The following is a 20,504-nucleotide window of genomic DNA, read 5'->3' on the forward strand; positions in this document are numbered from 1 at the left end:
GAGGGACAAGCAGACTCTGTGCTGAGCCTGGAGCCTAATGTGGAGCTCCACCTCATGACCTTAAGATCTTGATCTGAGCCAAAATCAAGAGTCAGACACTTAACTGACTGAGCCATCGAGGTGCCCCTATTTTTATTTTTTGTAAATAAGCTCTGTACCCATTGTGGGGCTCAAACTCATGACTCCAAGATCAAGAGTTGCGTGCTCTACCAATCGAGTCATCCAGGCACCCCTATTAATATACCTTTTAATTATTTATATTTTTATTAAAAATGCTAGTTTTTTTCAAAGGGGAATTTTCTTCCAGAAACTTGTTAAAAATAGATGCCTGAAATCATATTTATAGATTCATCATAATTCCCTCAGAGTCAAATAGCTCCAGTTTAAAGTGACCATAAAATTGAACAAATGGAATTTCTAGGGTAATATAGTGTCGTATTGGTAGTGCCTAATACTTACTTCCTCTCCCACTTTCCTCTTATAATATACATGGAAGTAATACTAATATACATGATATCTACTAGTTTTGAGCAAAAACCTTGTATTCGTGTTACATATATTTTCTCTAATTTTCATAACAGTTCTCTCTGATAGGTGTCATCCTCATTTGTAGATGAAAAGTCTGAGTCAATGGTATTTTTCAAAGGCAAAAGGAGCAAAATCACCACAACTTGAGGAAAGATAAGACAAAAATTATAAATTCTGATAGAAACTACAATATCCATCGGGGTTTGAAAGTAACTTCTTGGACTACCCAAATTCTATCAAGCCTGTGAACTAGAATTGTGTGGAGAAATCCTGGTAAGCTCTGACAAAGACTTTGGCTCACTGCTATTGTGATTCCCCAGCCCAGGAAATAAAACCACACTGCACTTGTTCCTAGCCAACCAGAAACTACAGTTTAAATTATCCCATTGTGACTCATAAACACTTTTCTTCCTCTGTATCTATGCAGAAGCCACATTTCTTGACATACTATCCTACCAAGAGATACAGGACAAATGAGAAATTCTATGAAAATGTAGTGGTCTCAATGTGAACCCCTCAAATTTATGTTAAAATCCTAACCCTTAGAGGTGATAGTATTTGTATGTGGGGACTTTGGGAGATGCTTAATTATGAGGGTGGGGCCCTCATGAATGGGATTAGTGCCTTATTAAAGAGTCTCCAGAGAGATCCATAGCCCTTTCTGCTCATGGCATGATAATACTTTTTTTTTTTTAGGTTTTTTTTTTTTAAGATTTTATTCATTTATTCATGAGAGACACAGAGAGAGGCAGAGACACAGGCAGAGGGAGAAGCAGGCTCCATGCAGGGAACCTGATGTGGGACTCGATCCCAGGACTCCAGGATCACTCCCTGGGCCGAAGGCAGGTGCCAAACCACTGAGCCACCCTGGCTGCCACCATGATAATACTTTAAATCCGTGTTGGATGAGGTCCCCCACTTGACCATGCTGGCACCTTGATCTGACACTTCCAGCCTCCAGAACTGCGGGCAATCAATTTCTGCTGTTTATAAACTACCCAATCTATGATATTTTGTTACAGTACCAAGAAACTGAGATGCCTCATGAAAGCAATTTAAACAGTGAAAGGAAGAGCACTGACATCAGTAAATGCTGCATTTGGTGGTGCAAAGGGGGAGGTTGATGTAGTTTTCATAAACTCTGTATATAAGATCAAAACTTAAGCCTGCATCTAATGGTATAGCATGGTTAGGGCCCCTCAAATCAGATGATATATAAACTCAGAAGACAGACATATCTCTGAAAGTTATTTCCTACAAAACATTTTAGGACATGTGTTTGGTACCAACCAAGTTGAACAAGAAAATATGATCTTAATGTAATAAAAGTAGCCAAACATAAGGGAGAGAATAATCAGTGAGGAGACAAAACACAAGAGATGTCTATAATTAAATAAATTCAACAAATCATAGACACGTCATAGCAGATATGAAATCCACATGGGAGAAGAGAAAAAGTTACACCAGACAACAGAGATAAGGGCTGTGGGGAGCAGAGAATTGATAAGATCTTTCTGAATGCAGAGAAAGTGACCTGAAATGGATCTAGAAATAATGATTGATACAGAGCGCAGAAAATGGAATTCAAATAAATCATTTGTGTTCCTGAGGGGGGCAAAAAAGAACAACTGGAATGGAAATCAATCATCAGATTTATAATGGAAGAACATTTTTCCAGAATCAGGAAAAAAAAACAGTATACAGATTCGAAACATTCAAAATGTCCTAGTCAAAATTCAGTGCAAAATATACTTACATCTAGCTTTCTTGGGATAAGTTGCAGGATAAAGATTTCCTACATTCATCCCAGAACAAAAGAGATGACCTACATAAGAATAAAAATTGCAGCAGCCTTAGATTTCTCCACTACAACAAAACACTAGTAGAAAGTGGAACAATGTGTATAGAATTTATAAGGGAAAGTGTATGACCCAACAATCCTGTAAGAAGTTGAGATAAAGGAAATGGGATGGGGAAGGCAGAAAATGTGCATGCCAGATATTTCAGCAAAAACACAAGAAAACTGAGATATTTCAACAGGAAAAAGCCTAACTACTTACCACCTTAAAACATTCTTTTGAATTGTGAGAGAAAATTAAAAGAGAAATACTTAAAGATAATATTTTAAAAAAACAATGTTAGTTACAAAACTTATAATAGCAAGAATTCTATGAAATTTGTGGGGTTTTTTTTTATTACATCCTGCAAGTCGTAAAACTTGAAATTGTAGGGGCATCTGAGTGGCTCAGTCAGTTGAGTGATCAATTCTTGATTTAGGCCAGTTTGTGATTTCAGTGTCCTGGGATCAAGTCCTGCATAGGGATCTATGCTCAGTGGGGAAACTACTGAAGATTCTCTCTCTCCGTGCCTCCCCTCTGTGCTCTCTCTCTCTGCCTCTCTAAAATAACTTTTTAAATCTTTAAAAAAAAAGAAAAAAAACCTTGAAATTATATTTGGTGTAAATTATAAATGTAAATGCTTGAAATATTAAAAATAAGCAATAATAAAAGCATCAAGTATTTGGTTCACAAAAACAAAAGATGAGCAAAAAAGACTATAAATTCTACTTCTAACTTTTCTGTGGCTTTTATTCATTATCTTTGCTATGAAACAGACAGTTAATTGTGGGTTTTGGCACTTACGGCTGTTGAGAAGATTTCTCATCTTTTTGCTGTCAATAGCTGGAATAAACAAAACATTAAATTACTTGGTAGAAGAATATATCCCTGTTTTTTATGTGATTTTGTTCAAATAGTCACTATAAGAAATGCTTATTATGCAAAGCATCCATCTTTTAAGAGGGTATGAGATTTTTCATAGCCAAGTAATATATACATAATTCTGATTTGACTTGGTCCAAAATGTATAATTTTACTTTAAAATGAAAAGATGACGCTGTTGTTTTCTAACCTTTGCTATGAGATCTGAAAAAGAAATGAGGAAATTAGGAAAGAATGGTAAGGATAAATGTCCCTGATTGCCTTCTTTGGAGGTTCCGGTATAACTTGCTTAACAACCTCCAATTCCCATCACAACTGGTGCCCACTATATTAGATGCACCAGCCTATTTGTGTCAGGCATAACCCTGGTGGCCAGTGTTGAAAGAGAAGCTCCAGGGAGCTAAGGGCATCATAGGCCCCTCACAGCCCAGGTGGTAGCCCTGGTCTAAAAAGGATAGGCTTTCATTCAGTGCAGGTTGCTGGCCTTCTCTTGCTAAGGATTCTTCCTCATGATGAATATTGTAGAAGGTTCCATGAGAGGCATGAAGGTTTTTGACATCCAGCCAGTCCAAGAGCCCCATCAATACTACTTTATGCCTCTCTTCTGTGACATCTTTTTCCCTTCAAACTTCTCTTTGTGTTTATTTAAGTTTAGTTTCATTGCATTTGTTTGATGTTTGTTTTGTTTTATTTGACAGAGAAATTAGGGAAGTATATGATGATTTCCTCAGGAACACTGACTTCCTCAAGAGAGGGATGTGAGCCCCAAACCCTACCAGAGGTTTCCTGGATGTTTCACTTCTCTCTATTTAATGAGAGATATATTTGTGGAAGAAAAAAAATATTTGTAGTAGAATTTTTGTTATTGAATATTGTCATAGAATATAGTTATTTTGATATTAAAACAACTGTGTAATAAAAAGTCAGTGTACATAACCAAGAAGTCTGAAAAATTATTTTTTTTAAAAATTGTAAAAATTACTTTTAAAAAAATTGCAAAAAAAAAAAACACCCCTTTAACATATCTTTTATGATGGATATTTTATTTTAGCATAAATGATCCTGCATTAGGGGCAAGTATATTATCAGGAATTGAAATTTAATTTAAGATTGCCATTTATAGAATGCTGAAAAATATGTTTTACTTTGGAATATAATTAACACGTAAGGTGGATACCATATTCTTCACTATTTCTAATTACTTCATGAAAGTTGCCATTAATGTGTGTGAGGCTTCTATCTCAAAATGGACTTTAAGGATTTTCCTGATTTCTAACATTGAAGAAATTACCTTTAGACAATATTTTTCTTAAATTCATTGATGCTTCAGGGAGAAAAGACTTTCCAGTCCAAAGGGCAAGACTTATTTCTTGATAATAAATCAGAAGTAGCTGCCCTTGCAGTACTTAATCTGAACAGTGAACACAACTGGAACACCTATTATGTGTAATACTTAGGCTAGCATTTGGGGGGAGGGGTAAGGAACTAAAAAGACACACTACCTGACCTTGAACTTAGCATTTGAAACACATTATTATGCCTCTCAGTTTGGATTCCAAGCGGTGAAGTAATTTTAATTTCTTAACGTTTTTACCTCATTTTCTTCTACTTTCAGGGAAAAACAAAAGTTTTCTGATTTTGTTTTGTGAGGGATAAATAAGGGAAATAAATGACCCATCATTTTAAACTGGAAATAACCTACAGAACTTCTTCACAGATCATGTCAATGGTTCACCCTCCAGATTTAAACCTTCATAAAGATGTTTGTTTCCCTGATACTGTAGAAGCTAACCCCCAGAACTGACCTGTAAAGACCTCTGGGAGTCAGAACACCTGTGCTTAATTTTGGCCCCAAGGCTTCCTAGGTCCATGACTTACTTCTTCCTTGAGTCTCAACTTCCTTAAAATGGTGAAAATTATACCTACCCTCTCATGCTTTTGAAAAGATCCAACATTATATATGGGGAAAAACTTAGAAACCTTAGCAAAAGCCCTCATCAAATATGAAAATAAATTCCTAAAATTAAACTTTGCTTTATAGTGAATTTTTATTTTAGTTTTACTCCACACCAATATGTGTGTATCAGTGGTAAAGTCTTAAAATGGGAGAAGACATTGATCTAAATTCTTATGAAAAATAAAGAGGATTGCAAGGGAACCACAAAGATGGTAAAAAGACTTACATGTGAGTGTAAAGGATGGTCTGTTTATAGTCAAAGGCAACTGCTTTGTCTTCAGACTTTCAGATAAAATCCTTTCAATTTTTTTCTTAATTCTCTCAGCACTATCAGTAGATGGGTATCGAAACATGAGCACCATAAGAATTTTCATACCGTGTTCATCTGGGCTGAAAGCAAAAAAGCAGATAAAGCCACCTCTCTAATCATTAATTATTTTTATCTATTAAGATTCATATTAAGTTTTTAAAATGAGTGGATGAAATAGGTGTACATCAGATTTCTAAATTATCTCTAGAAATACTGGCTCAGATACATAGCTGAAAAAAACTGTTCTTGCTCCTTACTTAGCTCATAATCTGCAGGGGGTTGGGAAAAGAGATGTTCATGAAATCATGCTTCATATGCACTTGTTTAAATTTAATTTGCTTTTTTAAGACAGTCTGGACCATCATAATCAACATCATTTTTCAATAGTGAAATGGCAGAGGCAATGTTTTTTGTTCATGAAACCCAGTTACGTTTGCCTCTTGAGCACAAAGCTAGATTTCATTTCCTGGCCTCCTTTGCAGTTCATTGAAACTCTAGTGAATTCTGGACAATGGAATGTGGACAGAAATGACAAATGCCACCTCCAACCTGGCCTCTGTAACCTCCCATACCATCCTTCATACTTTCACTTTTCCCGTATTGCCAACCAGATGCAGAATCCGGTAGCCAATTCCATTTTACATCCCTCCTAGCATCCACATCTCTGTTGCCACTTCTGACTCTTTGGACTATGTTATGGAGATGAAGTAAACCTTTACTGTGTTAAACCATTTATATTTTGGGATTTGACGGTCAGTTAATATGTGTTTTTAAGTGGATAATTATTGAAAGCACTTATTAAAGGAAATCCTTTGATAAAGGGATCACATATTATACTGTAATGTATAGGTCTAGAAAGCCTCCAGTTGCCCTTCAGAGGAAAATTTAACCTTAAAACAAAGAATCAGAGAAGGAAGGAAGGAGGGAGGGAAGAAAGAAGGGAGAAAGTAAAGAAGGAACAAAAGTGGAGAGGGGGAGAGAAGACAAGGCAGGAGCTCCCTAACCATGTGTATATGTACTTTACCATCAAGAAGTGAAGCAGACAGACAAATACGCATTACAAATACTTATATTTGAATATGGATTGATAGCCAAAGAAAAAGTTTAAAATTTTCAATCAAAATGGGTAGAAAATCTCTCTCTCTCTCTCTCTCTCTCTCTCTCATGAATAAAATAAATAAAATTAAAAAAAAAAAAGAGTGGGGGGCGCCTGGGTGGCTCAGTAGTTGAGTGTCTGCCTTTGGCTCAGGTCGTGATCCTGGGGTCCTGGAATCGAGTCCCACACCAGGCTCCCTGCAGGGAGCCTGCTTCTCCCTCTGCCTGTGTTTCTGCCTCTCTGTGTGTTTCTCATAAATAAAATAAATAAAACATTTTTTAAAAATGGGTAGAAAACAAGATATATTATTCCAGTAAATGTCAAGCATTTTGGACATGATATAAAAAGTATATTCAAGATGGATTCTAATAATTTATTTGAGTCTCTTACAACAAACATATGTTCAATTTATGCATACTGCCTTTTATCAGAAGTAAAAATGAAAAGGTATTAGAAATAATAAAAATGCAATGGCATTAAGGAAAAACCTTATTACACAGAAAGTTGTGATCTGTTGTTGGTTAGGCTTAGAATGAGGATAATTAAAAAGAGCTGATCTAAATTCTCGTTAGCCCTGAGCTGAAGGAGCAAGTGTGTCACCTGTGCCATTCCTCCCCTTCCAATGTCTACTTTGACATTGCCTCTTGACATTGGGCATTTTACCTCTTCTTATTGTGACTGGGAAATACCTATGCAGCATAAGGTGGACTGCTCAGGATTTATGAAGTATTTATATTTCTGCAAAGATTTGCCTGGGGGAGGTGGGCAGTCATGTTAATCAAGTGTTTCTCAAGGGTACGGGTGTGAAGTTGTGAACTAAGTTTACATACCTCAGTTTGATAACATGAGATTTGATAAACCGACCTCCTCCAGAAGAACGTCGAAATATCCTGGACATCTGGTTAGAAAAATTAAATGAGAGAAGTATTAGTTATGAAACAGTTAGTTACTTCTTGGTTTTTCTAGAGTTGAGGCAGAGACAGTTTTGGTTTATTCCCAGATTGGAACTGGTTTATCACAGTGGTAAGACTAAAAGAGATTTTAATCCTTGCAGAAATGAAAACTTTAACAAAATTGTTACAGTTATCCTGTAAAAAAGGATAAAAACAATATTTACCTCATAGAGTTTTTTTTGAAGATTAAATGAAGTAATGTTTATCACACATTTCACACCTTACCTGGCATACAGTAAACTATTGATAATGTTCATTTTGACTATTGTCAAGTGAATTTAAGTATCTGTGCTATTTTTAAAGGCAGCATAGCATCCTCACTTTTAATTTAATTTAATTAATTTATATTTTTGCGAGGGAGAAAGAGAGTGAACATGAGCAGGGTGGGGAGGTGCAGAGGGTGAGAGAGATAATCCCAAGCAGGCTCTACACCCATTGAGGAGCCTGATGCGAGGCTGGATCTCATGACCCTAAGATCATGCATGACCTGAGATGAAATCAAGAGTTGGACGCTTATCTGACTGAGCCACCCAGGCACCCCAGCATCCTCACTTCTAAGAAAGCCCACACTAAGTTTGTTTTATTCTTAAATGTGGCACCTAGTCCACCATTTGTATTAACTCTTTGCTCTCTTAAATGATTATCCCATTACTAGAGCATTTGTCACAATAAGTAACAATGCGTGTTATTTGACTCTGACACCCTCACTTGTTAGTCACCTTTCCGTGACAGGTTGGCTTTCACGACTCATATCAGCTTTGGGAATAAGTTTCACCACACTTCATGCGGTCAGCATTTCGTTACTCAGCTTTTCCAGCCTGTGACATTGAAAGATTTAGATGCTCAGTGAGCTGATTTCCCAGGACCTAATTCCCGAAAGACTACTGAGGTAGTGCCTCACAGGAAGAAGCACTAGACTGAGAGCCAGAAATCAGAAATTACAAGTCCACATAAGTTTACGTAAGACCCACCTTCCTGGTAAATCTTGCACCCCCAATACTACACCCTCTGGGCAGAGGGAATATTGCCTCCCACCCCACAAGATTTCTCCCTCTCCCTGACTCCTTTAAACTAGTAACAATGCTCAGTAGACTTTACCTACTAAATATTGAATCTCCCTCCCTTCACCTAATTCCACTATGGTCTAAGATCAACTCCGCCAAAACTTGTGCCTGGGCCTCTATCCCCTCGTTGGCATGTTTATGTGATTCTACTCTGTCCTTTATCCTCTCAGTTGCTCCCCAGCAATGCTACCAACCAGGTGATATGCCTGAAGTGCAAAACTGAGCATGTTACACTCCTGCCTCAAGCTCTGTGCTTCCCTTAGCGTGAGCTCCACAATCTCACGCTTTCATTAGCCCTTGCCCCACCCCTACCTTCAAAGACTATTTTCTTATCTTCTGAACTACTTGCTCTTTCCTAATCTCACTAGACTGGTTCATACCTCTATGGCTTTGCACATTCATTTCCTTCTTCCTACAATGCACTTTTTTTTTTTCCCTCTAGCAATTCCTTTAATGACAATTCTGTCAGTATCCAGACACTCCGGTGACAAATAAGTTTTCTTTGACTTGCCCTCCCCAAAGTTCAACACTCTTTTATTTGGGCCACCCCAGCATCATACCGGTGTGTTCCTTTCCCATACAGTTGTTCCTTCCCACTCTGGCCTGTGAGCTATATGACGGTAGGGAGTGGGTCTGATCCATCTTTTTACCTTCAGTGTTTTGAACACTGCCTGGCCCACAGTAAACATTCAGTGCATGTGGGCAGCCCGGGTGGCTCAGCGATTTAGCGCGGCCTTCAGCCCAGGGTGTGATTCTGGAGACCCCAGATTCAGTCCCACGTCGGGCTCCCTGCATGGAGCCTGTTTCTCTCTCTCCTTGTGACTCTGTCTCTGTCTCTGTCTCTCTCTCAAATAAATAAATAAAATCTTAAAAAAAAAAGATAAATCAACACTATGGTAAAGAGAAGAAGATAACAACACACTGTTCTGTTTTATCTGCAAATCATGTTGCCAAGTATAAATAGAAATCCACGGGAGGGCAGCCCTGGTGGCCCAGCGGTTTAGCACCACCTTCAGCCTGGGGTGTGATCGTGGAGACCCTGGATCGAGTTCCATGTCAGGCTCCCGGCATGGAGCCTGCTTCTCCCTCTGCCTGTGTCTCTGCCTCTCTCTCTATCTCTCTGTCTGTCATGAATAAATAAATAAAATTTTTAAAAAATCCACAGGAATCTAAAGCAAGGTGGGAGCCAGGAGCCTCCAGTGGTGAAATGCTTTTGTAGGTCACTCCAGGGATCTGGATCACTTCTGAGTGATGATTTCATTAAGCTTCTCTGAGCTCATTTTATTTCCATACCTCGGGGAACAGGGAGAAAGTCCAATGTTAAGGTCTCTAGCACTTTATATACATGTCTTCTGAAATTCTGAACTGTACACATGATAGCATTTGGGGAAGGGCCTTGATTCTGTCAGACCAGAGTATAAGAAAGTACTAAGACTCTACTCAAACTAAAATGTGATTCGGAGCAAGACTATCTTCCCCTGTTTAAACCTCTGTTTAAAAATGGGTGAATTCTTGGTACAGTACAGTATTGGTGTGACTAATAATAGCTTACTTGTACTAAGTCCATACTACGCGGTATGCATTGAGCCAGTTCCTTTGTTTAAACCTCATACTACTTAGAAGTAAAGTATTTTTTAAATTCTCATCAGCCTTATTTTAAAGATGAAGAAACTATATCAGGACACCCAGGTAAACTTCTCTAAGGTGGCATACGGAGTGCTGGTTCTGGCACATGAACCGAGGAAACCTGGCTCTAGAGCTTGTGTTCTTAAGTATATTAAGTGACATTGAAGATCCTGAAGTTTCTTATATACCTGATGACAGATGTTTAGGTTGGTGAGGGGTAGAGAAGACCTGCAGCAGGAAACCCTTAAAAAGGCCTCAAATACATCTTTTATTTCCTGAATCCAAACTTTGTAAAAAAAAAAAAAAAAGATCATCTCTTGGGAGTTTTTGTTTTGTTTTGTTTTGTTTTTCTGCTTCCGAAAAACTGTTCCTTTTCAGACATCTATTCATCACTATAAGCAATTTCTGGAGAAAATTAACTTACTGCTTATATTTTTCTACTGAGAACTCAGTAATGTTACATTTAGTCCAAATTACAAAAACTAATTATATCCTTCCCTTTTTATGGTCCAAACCAAAGAATAGATTTTTTTTTTTAAATTACTCTGGCTAAACCAAGATAGAATCTCAGCTAAAATGGGAAGAAAATCTCACCTTAAAATCAGATCCCACTTGGAGTCCTTGGTTTGAACTCCAGCATCAAAAAACAAAACGACATGTTTGAAACAATACTTGTGACTCTGACTAATAGTATATCCAGTTACTATCTTCCACAAGCTTGAGCTTGCCCCTTCCCTCTGGCTGGGAACTGCATGCAGATTAAGTCTTCATGAAAGATCAGTAGTTACTGGATGCCAGCTAGGGAATCCCTTTCCAGGTCCACCCATGAAAATAAGTCAGGCAAGTTCTGCAGATTTTCTGCGACTGTCAGGGGAATATGTAACAACAGAAGATGAATACACAAATAAAACAAATCCGTTGTCCCTTTCTTCTCCAGGAAAACTTCCTGCTAGCTCAAAGGGATTTTTCCTTCCTCTGAACTCTTAAAATACTTTTTGTTCACATCATATATATTTGACAATTGTATTCTGTACTATGACAGCTCTCATACTGCCATATCATCTTGTTTTCTAATCTATCTAGTTTCTATTTTTTTTCTGTGCACAGGCTTTCATACATAAACCATAATACAAACTCCAATAAGGAAGAGACTATACTATTTAGACCTTGGCATTCTTCACAGTCTTGCACAAAATAGGTGCACAATAACATTTTCATTAATTGATTGATTCTCTAGCTGTGGTTAATCGTAAACAACAGTGCAAAGGGAAAAATGTCAGCTTTTGCATCTCTTCATGACTCCTTTACTATATTCCCTTTCCTTTTTACTCATTTATTTATTCACTCAGTGCAATTGATTAGGAATATTATATGCTTAAGGCACTGTGAAAACACTGGATAAAAATCAGTAAACAAAAATCTATGGTCCTTGGACTCATAGAATATATGAGTTGATTACAGATAGTAATCAACAAAAATAAATTAATTACAAGAGACAACTAATATAATAAAGTAATGGAGGAAAATGGCTGGGGTTCTCCAAGAAGGACATTTAAGTGGTATCTGAAAGATCAGAATGAATAAGCAACAAAAAGAGTAAGATCATGAGACAATCTTCCAGGTAAAAAGAACAGAATGTGCAAAAAGAAGGCCAATATGGTTAGAAAACAGTAAGCAAGGAAGAGAGTATAGACACTGGGGGAATAACAGTCAGAGCCAGGGCACTAAGTTCCTTGGAGGACTTCACAAAAAGCTTGGATCTTATTCTATGCACGTTTGGAAGCCACTTATGAAATTTTAAGCAAAATAATATATAATATGTTTTCAAAGGATCATGTAGACAAGATATTAGAAGTGGCCTGAGTGGAAGCAATGATTTTGGTGAGCTACCTATTTGAGGTAATGCATAGCTAGTTCCAGGATGGAGACAGTGAATTAGAAGTAGAAACATCACTTGTGAATGGACTAGACATGAGGATGAGGGAAAATAGTATTCTAGCAACTAGATGGATGTGATGTCATTTGTTGAGTGGAAAGAAATAGGAATTAGAGAGTGAGAAAGGGAACAACTTCTAAGAATTGGATTTAGATATAACATCAAGATGCCTGTGAGATATCCAAGCGGAAATGTCAAGTAGACCATTGAATGTACAAGTCTAGAGTTCAGAGATATGTGGGTTAGAGATTAAAATTTTAGAATTAGAGTTATTGTATACTCACTGGTACTTCCCCCCACATCCCCTTTTTTCTGCTAAGAGAGCCCTTTTTTCCTATAGAGAACTCATTCCATATGGTCCAGGTGGAGCTAAACTTGCCCCTTCTCCCATTTACCACAAAGGTGGCACAAGTTTATTCTCTTGGTCACAGTGATTAGTGTAGGGTTGAGGAGATATTCCAATTTTGGCCAGCTAGATTGGTTCTTCAAATTTTCCTACAAGTGCTATTATGAAAAATTGTCTTTTCCTGCTTCAGTTAATACCTGGAAACGTGTGAATATAAAGTAGATGTAAGCTATGTCATCTGCCACATGGAGAAAGCTTGACATTATTTGTGCCTCTGAATCCCACTATACCTGAAGTCAAATGAATCTCTAGATTTTTCCAATAATCGGGATCCCTGGGTGGCGCAGCGGTTTGGCGCCTGCCTTTGGCCCAGGGCGCGATCCTGGAGACCCGGGATCGAATCCCACATCAGGCTCCCGGTGCATGGAGCCTGCTTCTCCCTCTGCCTGTGTCTCTGCCTCTCTCTCTCTCTCTCTCTCTATCATAAAAAAAAAAAAAAAAAAGATTTTTCCAATAATCTTCTTGCCCTCCTTCCTCCCTTTCTCATATCCTTTTTCCTCCTTCCCTCCCCCTTCTTTCTTTCCTTCTTTATCTTTGATGTGTTCATTGGGTTTCTGCTTTCTACCCAAACTGTCCTGTTTATTATGAGAATTTACAGAGCAACAAAAGAAAAAGAAGCAAAATCAGGATCATATCTTGGATGATCCAGAGGCCTAGGCCAGTGGGAATTTTATTGTCACCTACAAGCAAATAAAAATTTTCCTCTTTCTTAGGAAATTTATTTAGAAGCTGACTTCACTCACAGATGATAAACTGTGGTAAAAATGGAATTGTAGCAGATATTTTTCCCTATCTAAACTACATTTACTGGGCAAGTGCACTAATGCTCCAGGATCTATAAGTGTTGATTGGTAATAACTCACACCAACACTTCTCCAGAGACTTGCCTTTGCCTGACTTGAGCACCTTACTTACTGATGTCTGGGAGCTTGTGTCCACTTTCCTTGGGCAGTCCTTATTGGTATAACACAAACAGCCCAGGCCTCTTACCTCGAGGTGAAATTACCTCTGTGATGTAATTAGTATTAACCTTTTGGATTATTCAGAGCATTGATTTTCAAAGTGAAGCTAATGATTCATTGAGGCTGCAAAAGGTATTCAAACATTGTTTATGTTTATTTTTAAATTAAAAAAACAAGTTTTCATAGCACTGGCCTTTAGGTGTGGAATCTACAGAAAGTGCACTCATTATTGAATGTCTCCAAGAGGAAAGTGAGGATCAGTCTGTATTAGAATGAGAAACCAGCTCAGTGCTAGTCTTAGAATAGGTACTCAGTAATTCCTTGCTATATTACATTGAATTAAATAGTCATACTTCACTCATTGATTTTAACATAATTAAAGTAGTAATTCTTAGTGAGAAAACAATTATTATCTTTTTTTAATTACTGTATTAATAATTTTAACTCTGCTAATAACAATGGATTGTTTATCAAAATATAAATCCATTTTTCAAACAAAACAGTTCTGTGGCAAAACCTATCACACATCTGGCTCTGAGATTTCAGATGAGCCTTGGGGTAGAGAATGACACTAAAGAAAATAACTATCTTTAAAAAACTTATGCTGAACATAACATTGGAGCACCTAAATATATAAGACAAGTATTAATAGAAATGTAGGGAGAAATAGGCAGCAATAAAATAATAGTAGAGAATTTCAATATTCCCACTTGAAACAATGAATAGATCATCCAGTCAGAAAGTCAATGCAGAAACAGTGAACTTGAACAATGGTATAAACCAAATGGCCCTAGAGACATGTTAGAACATTCCACCCAAGAGAAGCAAATACATTCTTCTCAAGTGTGCATGGAACATTCTCTAGGATAGATAATATGTTAGGACACAAAACAAGTCTCAATAAATTTAAGAAGATTGAAATTGTATCAATTATCTTTTCTGATCACAATAGTAGAAACTGGAAATCAATAACAATAGGAAAATAAGAAAATTCACAATTATGTGGAAATAAAACAACACATTCCTGAGTAACCAATAAGTTAGAGAAGAAATCAAAAGCAAAAAAAAAAAATCTTTAAAAACAGGCAAAAAATCTTGAGAAAAGTGAATATGAATATACAACATGCCAAAACAAGCAATGCAGAAAAAGCAGTTCTAAGAGGGAAGTTTATAATGATAAGCACCTACATTAAGAAAAAAGAAAGGTCTCATGGGGTACCTGGGTGACTCAGTCAGTTAAGTGTCTGTCAAAGTGTCCCTTCAGCTTGGGTCGATCCCAGGGTTCTGGGATCAAGCCCCTGTGTCATGCTCCCTATTCAGCAGAAGCCTATTTTTTCCTCTCCCTCTCTCCTTGCTCATGATCTCCCTCACACTCTCTCTCTCAAATAAATACAAAAAATCTTTTTTAAAAAAGTCTCAAATGAACAACCTAATTTCAGACCTTAAGGAACTAGAAAAAAAAAAACTAAAAACATTCCAAAGTTATCAGATGGAAGGAAATAATAGAGCAAAGCAAAAATAAATGAAATAAAGACTAGAAAAATGATAGAAAAGATCAATGAAACTAGGAGTTGGCTTTTGGAAAAGGTAAACAAAATTGACACATCTTTAGTTAGACTAAGAAAAAAGGGAGAAGAATCAAATAAAATCAAGAATGAAAGAGGAGACATTACAACTGATATCACAGAAATAAAAAGGATGATAGGAGACTACTGTGAACAATTATAACCCAACAAATTGGATAACATAGAGGAAATGGGTACATTCCTAGAGCCATGAAACCTATCAAAATCAAGTCATGAAGATACAAGAAATCTGGAGACCAATAACAAAAAAGAAATTGAATAATTTTGCAACAAAGAAAAGTCCAAGACCAGATGGCTTTAGTGGCTAACTCTACCAAACTTTTCTTGAATTGATACCAATAATCTCAAACTATTCTAAAATCAATAAAGAGAAACACTTCTAAACTCATTTTAGGGATGCCTGGGTGGCTCAGCAGTTGAGCCTCTGCCTTTGGCTCACAGCATGATCCCAGTTCAGAGATCAAGTCCCACATCAGTCTCCCTGTGAGGAGCCTACTTCTCCCTCTGCCTATGTCTCTGCCTCTCTCTCTCTGTGCCCCTCATGAATAAATAAATAAAGTCTTTAAAAAAAAAAGAACTTTAAACTCATTTTATGAGGTCAGTGTTACCTTGATACCAGATGACTACAAGAAAAGTATAGGCCAATATTCCTGATGGAATATGGATGCAAAAATCCTAAACAAAATACTAGCAAACCAAATTCAACAGCACATAAAAGGTCACACACCATAATCATATAAGTTTTATCCCTGGAATGCAAGGATGGTTCAACATAAATGTATTGATAAATGTTAATATACCATATTAACTGAATGAAGAATAAAAATCATATGATCATCTTAATGCGTACAGAAGAAACATTTGATAAAATTCAACATCCTGTCATGATTAAAAACTCTTAATAAATTAGGCATGTACCTTAACATAGCAGCTAACATAGTCAATGATGAAAAGCTAAAAGCTTTTCCTTTAATCAGAAATGAGACAAGGATGCCCATTCTCATTACTTCTATTCAGCTCAGTGATGAAAATCTCAGCCAGAGCAATCAGATAAGAAAAACAAATAAAAGCCATCCAAATCAGAATGGAAGAAGTAAAACTCTCTCTGTTAACAGAATGTGCTTACAGTAGAAAACCCTAAAGATTTCACATACCCCCCCCACACAAATCTGTGAGAACTTATAAATGGATTCATTAAAACCGCAGAATGCAAAATCAAAATACAAAATTCAGTCACATTTCTATACACTAATAATGAACTATCTGAAAAAGAAATTAAGAAAATAATACCATTTTCTTTTTTAAAAGATTTTATTTATTATTTTACTTGAGAGAGAGAGTGAGCATGCATGAGGAGGGGAAGTGGCAGGAAAGGAGAGGAAGAGAATCTCAAGCAGACTCTGAACTAAGCACAGAGCTCAATCTGGGGCTTGATCTCACAACCCAGAGATCAATAACACCATTTTCAACAGTATCAAGAAGAATAAAATATGTAATAGTAAATTTAATCAAGGAGGTAAAAGATATGTACACTGAAAATTGTAGAACATTAATGAAAGAAATTGAAGACAAATAAGTGAAAAGATATCCTACATTCACGGACTGGTAGATTTAATATTGTTAAATGTCCATTCTACCCAAAGCAATCTACAGATTCAATATAATCCCTATGAAAATAACAATGCATTTTTCACAGATGGAAAAAACAATCCTAAAATATATACTGAACCACAAAAGACCCTGAATAGCCAAAGAAATCTTGAATTCTTTGAGGAACAAAGCTGGAGGCATCATACTTCCTGATTTCAAATTATATTACAAGGTTTTAGTAATCAAAATAGTATGGTTTTGGCATAAGAACAGATATATAGACCAATATAACAGAATAGTGTCCAAAAATAAAACCATGCATATATGGTCAACTAATCTTTGACAAGGTCACCTAGAATACATCATGGGGAAAGGATAGTCTCTTCAAGAAATTGTCTTAGGAAAACTAATTTTTCACATGCAGAAGAATGAAGTTAGATCCCTATCTCACTCCATATACAGAATCAACTAAAAATAGATTAAAGGCTTAAATTTAAGACCTGAAACCATGAAACTCCTAGAAGAAAACATAGAGAAAAAGGTCCTTGACACTGGTCCCGGCAATGATTTTTTAGATGTGACACCAAAATCAGGCAAAAAAATAAAGATAAAACAAAACAAAAATAAAAAAGTGAGATTATATCAAATTAAAAGCTTCTACACAGCAAAGGAAGCCATCAGCAAAATGAGAAGGAATCTATGGAATGGGGGAAAATATTTGCAAATTGTAGCATTATTCATAATAGTCAAGATATGAAAACAACCTAAATATTCATTTGTTGATAAATGGATAAAGCAGATGTGATATATGCACACAATGGAATATTATCCAGCTTTAAAGAACAAGGAAATCCTGCCATTTACAACATAAATGGATCTGGAAGATGTTAGGCTAAATGAAATAAGCCCGACACAGCAAGACAATGCTATATGATTCCAATTATATGTGGAATGTAAAATAGTCAAATTCATAAAGGCAAAAAAGTGAATCATGGTTGCCATGGTGTGAGGGGAGGCATAAATGGGTAGATGATGGTCAAAGGGTACAAAGTTTTAGTGTTTTAGTTACACAAGATTAATAAGTTCTGGAGGACTACTACCACAGTGTCTATAGCTAACAATACTGTAGTGTTTATTTAAAATTTGAAACAAGGAGGCTCTTAAGTATTCTTACCACACACACAAAAAATAATTAATAATACTATTAATAACAATAATAATAAAAGAGACAGGAGGAAATTTTGGAAGGTGTTGGATATATTTATGTCTTTAATGGTGTTACCACCATCATGGTTTCTTAGGTACATACTTCCCAAACTCATCAAGTTGTATACATTAAATATGCACAGCTTTTTACGTGTCAACCATACCTCTATAATGTAGTTTAAAATTTGCTGAAGAACAATGATTTAAACTATTAATAACTTGAAATATTATTAAATTATTAAAGATAGATATAATGCTTTATTTATTATCTTGGTCACCAATAAAGAAATCACATTTTCTGGTATGTCCAGCAGTTGACAGAATCCTGAAGTATGAAGAGCACTAAACATTCATTAAAAATACATGAATAAGTGGATAAACAAATTAATTGATGGCTTAATGGGTGGTTGCATAGATGAATGAATGAATCATAGCCTATGCATTTTCACCATTATCTCCCATAATCATAAAAGTCAAATCCCGGTTTGGAGAGACACTGAAGGAAATTTTCTAAAGAAAGATTTTTTTTTTTTTTTTTAAGTAAGGAAACTGGGAGGGGTGAGAGCTTCAATGTGCTGGAAAAGTTACTGGCGGTGTCTGACAGAGCAGAAGCAGAGAGAGCTTGGGGCTGGAGAGGATTGTCAGTGAAATCCTCCTTGCCTTTGTCCAGACACACCTCCCAAGGGCTAACCTCAATGGTTTAGCTAAGGTCATCTTCTCCGATGTGTTTGGGCTCCTGGAGAACCTCGGCCCATCAGGGCCATCAGAAGAGAACTTCAATATGGAGGCTTTCACTGAGATGATGATGGCCTGGCTTTGCCCACATTCCAAGGAGTACAATAGGGGACATGATGCAGAAACTCTCAGGGCAGTTGAGTGGTGCCAAGAAAAAAGATAACCTGCAAATTCAGAGCTCTGATGTCCAAGGCCTGGTGCCCATCTCCACATAGCCCCTGCAGTGGCCTGAAAAGCTCAAAGAAGAAACTGGGGCCTCTCCTACTGCTGATGCTGGAGATACTCAGCATGAGGCAGTCAGTGCTGAGGAGAAGCTGTTGCCAGGGGTGCCTGTACTCCTGAAGGTGTTCCCTCCCTACTCAGTGGAGCAGGCCCAAAGCTCAGAGAGATTTGGAAGAAGTTATGCAGGTGCTGGTAGAGGGGAAGGAGAAGAAGACTCTAGCCTGTACTGACCTCAACCAGGACCTGCCCAGATGCCTCAGAGGCCCTCAAAAGGATGAACTGAAGTCCTTTTTCCTGCAGAAGTACATGATACTGGATAGCACAGAGGATCAGAAGATTTACCAACACATGGCTCCCAGGGAGGCCTCCAAAAAGCTGATCCGATACATTAACAACCAGGTAGTGAGCACCAAAGGGGAGCAATTCAAATATTTGTGGAACCCTGAGCTGAAGGAGATGAAGGCCACACATATTAACCTCATGCTAGCCAGAAAGTAGTTTCCACTGAGGCATTCACCACTCTGTCAGAGCTTTCTAGACTCAGATCCCAGAAGGATGCAGGAGCCCTATACCCCCACACAGGGCCTGTCCTAACTTCTGTCCCCTTTCTCTACCCTGCTTTCTTCTCCCTTGCCCCACAGTATTGACCTCTTCTTGGAGCTCCCATAGGCACAGTAAAGGTGGTCCTCAGGGTAGGTGGGGAGGGGGGAAGTAAGGAAACTGGCTTCATAAAAGGAAAGTGAAAGAGAATGAAAAAAATTACAGTTAAGCAATATAAAAGAATCCTTCACATTTCTGAGGAGGTATTAGCTTAACAGTCTCTGATGACAAAAAACAAAAGGTCAATAAATTGTTGTCATCATAAAAGATATTGGAACTAACCAGAAAAATCCTGCTTGCTTATTATGCACAAATCCACAATGTATAAAATTTTAATTGTATTCATTGTCCTCTGAGAAATTTAAAGTACAATGAGATATAGTGAAAAGGAAAGTATAGAGAAAGAGAAAGGAAAATAAAATATTCAAGGATTTGAATTCTTATGGAAGGATATTTAGTCACAATTACAAGGAGGTAATTCTTATGGAAGGACATTTAGTTTTGATTCTAAAAACTAGTTGATTTTTAAATGGTAAGCTTGGATAACATGCAAATAAGGAGATTTTTGTCTAGGATAGTAGATTAACTATATATTCTCTCCTACTTTTTGAAAATCCCATTAAAATTATGTTAAAGGTATGTAAATAGAGATAAATCTGAGCACTGATAAAAACCAAAGAGATATCTTTAGTAGATGATAGATTTAACTCTTTTCCTAAACTCAACAAATGAAGGAAAAACAACTGACAAAGTCAGATGAGGGAAGTCACAGACTAGAATAGGATTTCTCACCCTCAGCAGTATTGACATTTTGGGCCAGATAAGTCTTTTTTGTAGGGAATTATCCTTGATTTGTAGGGTGTTTTGCAGCATCCCTGGTCTCTAGATACTAGTTGCTAATAACAATCCTCCTTCCAGTGTGACAATCAAAAAAAGTCTCCAGAAATTACCAAATATCTGTTGGGAAACAAAACTGCCTCTGATATGAATCACAGAAACACAGCCAA

General features: G+C 37.0%; 1 protein-coding gene, 1 long non-coding RNA gene and 1 pseudogene across 3 annotated transcripts in view; 2 read left to right on the forward strand and 1 right to left on the reverse strand.

The window, feature by feature from the left end:
• The window catches only part of LOC144283724 (transmembrane protease serine 11F), a 94,211-nt gene that overhangs the window by 15,809 nt on the left and 57,898 nt on the right, over positions 1-20,504 (reverse strand). Inside the window, exons 5-7 of the mRNA XM_077848207.1 lie at positions 7,442-7,509; positions 5,432-5,595; positions 3,171-3,209 (exon numbers count right to left, since the gene is read on the reverse strand). Coding sequence (XP_077704333.1) covers positions 3,171-3,209; positions 5,432-5,595; positions 7,442-7,509 — 271 coding nt within the window. The remainder of the gene's footprint in view (positions 1-3,170; positions 3,210-5,431; positions 5,596-7,441; positions 7,510-20,504) is intronic.
• LOC144283725 (uncharacterized) overlaps positions 1-20,504 on the forward strand; it is a 35,210-nt gene that overhangs the window by 10,508 nt on the left and 4,198 nt on the right. Inside the window, exons 2-3 of one of the 2 annotated variants that reach the window (XR_013352280.1) lie at positions 582-801; positions 3,947-4,093. The exons of the other annotated variant lie outside the window; for it this stretch is intronic. This is a non-coding gene — a long non-coding RNA (uncharacterized LOC144283725). Of the gene's footprint in view, positions 1-581; positions 802-3,946; positions 4,094-20,504 lie in introns of those variants that run through there. 2 annotated transcript variants of the gene reach the window in all.
• Positions 10,129-19,395, forward strand: LOC144283809 (CUE domain-containing protein 2 pseudogene; annotated as a pseudogene).

The sequence above is a fragment of the Canis aureus genome, chromosome 14 (assembly GCF_053574225.1).
Source record: "Canis aureus isolate CA01 chromosome 14, VMU_Caureus_v.1.0, whole genome shotgun sequence".
NCBI lineage: Eukaryota > Metazoa > Chordata > Mammalia > Carnivora > Canidae > Canis > Canis aureus.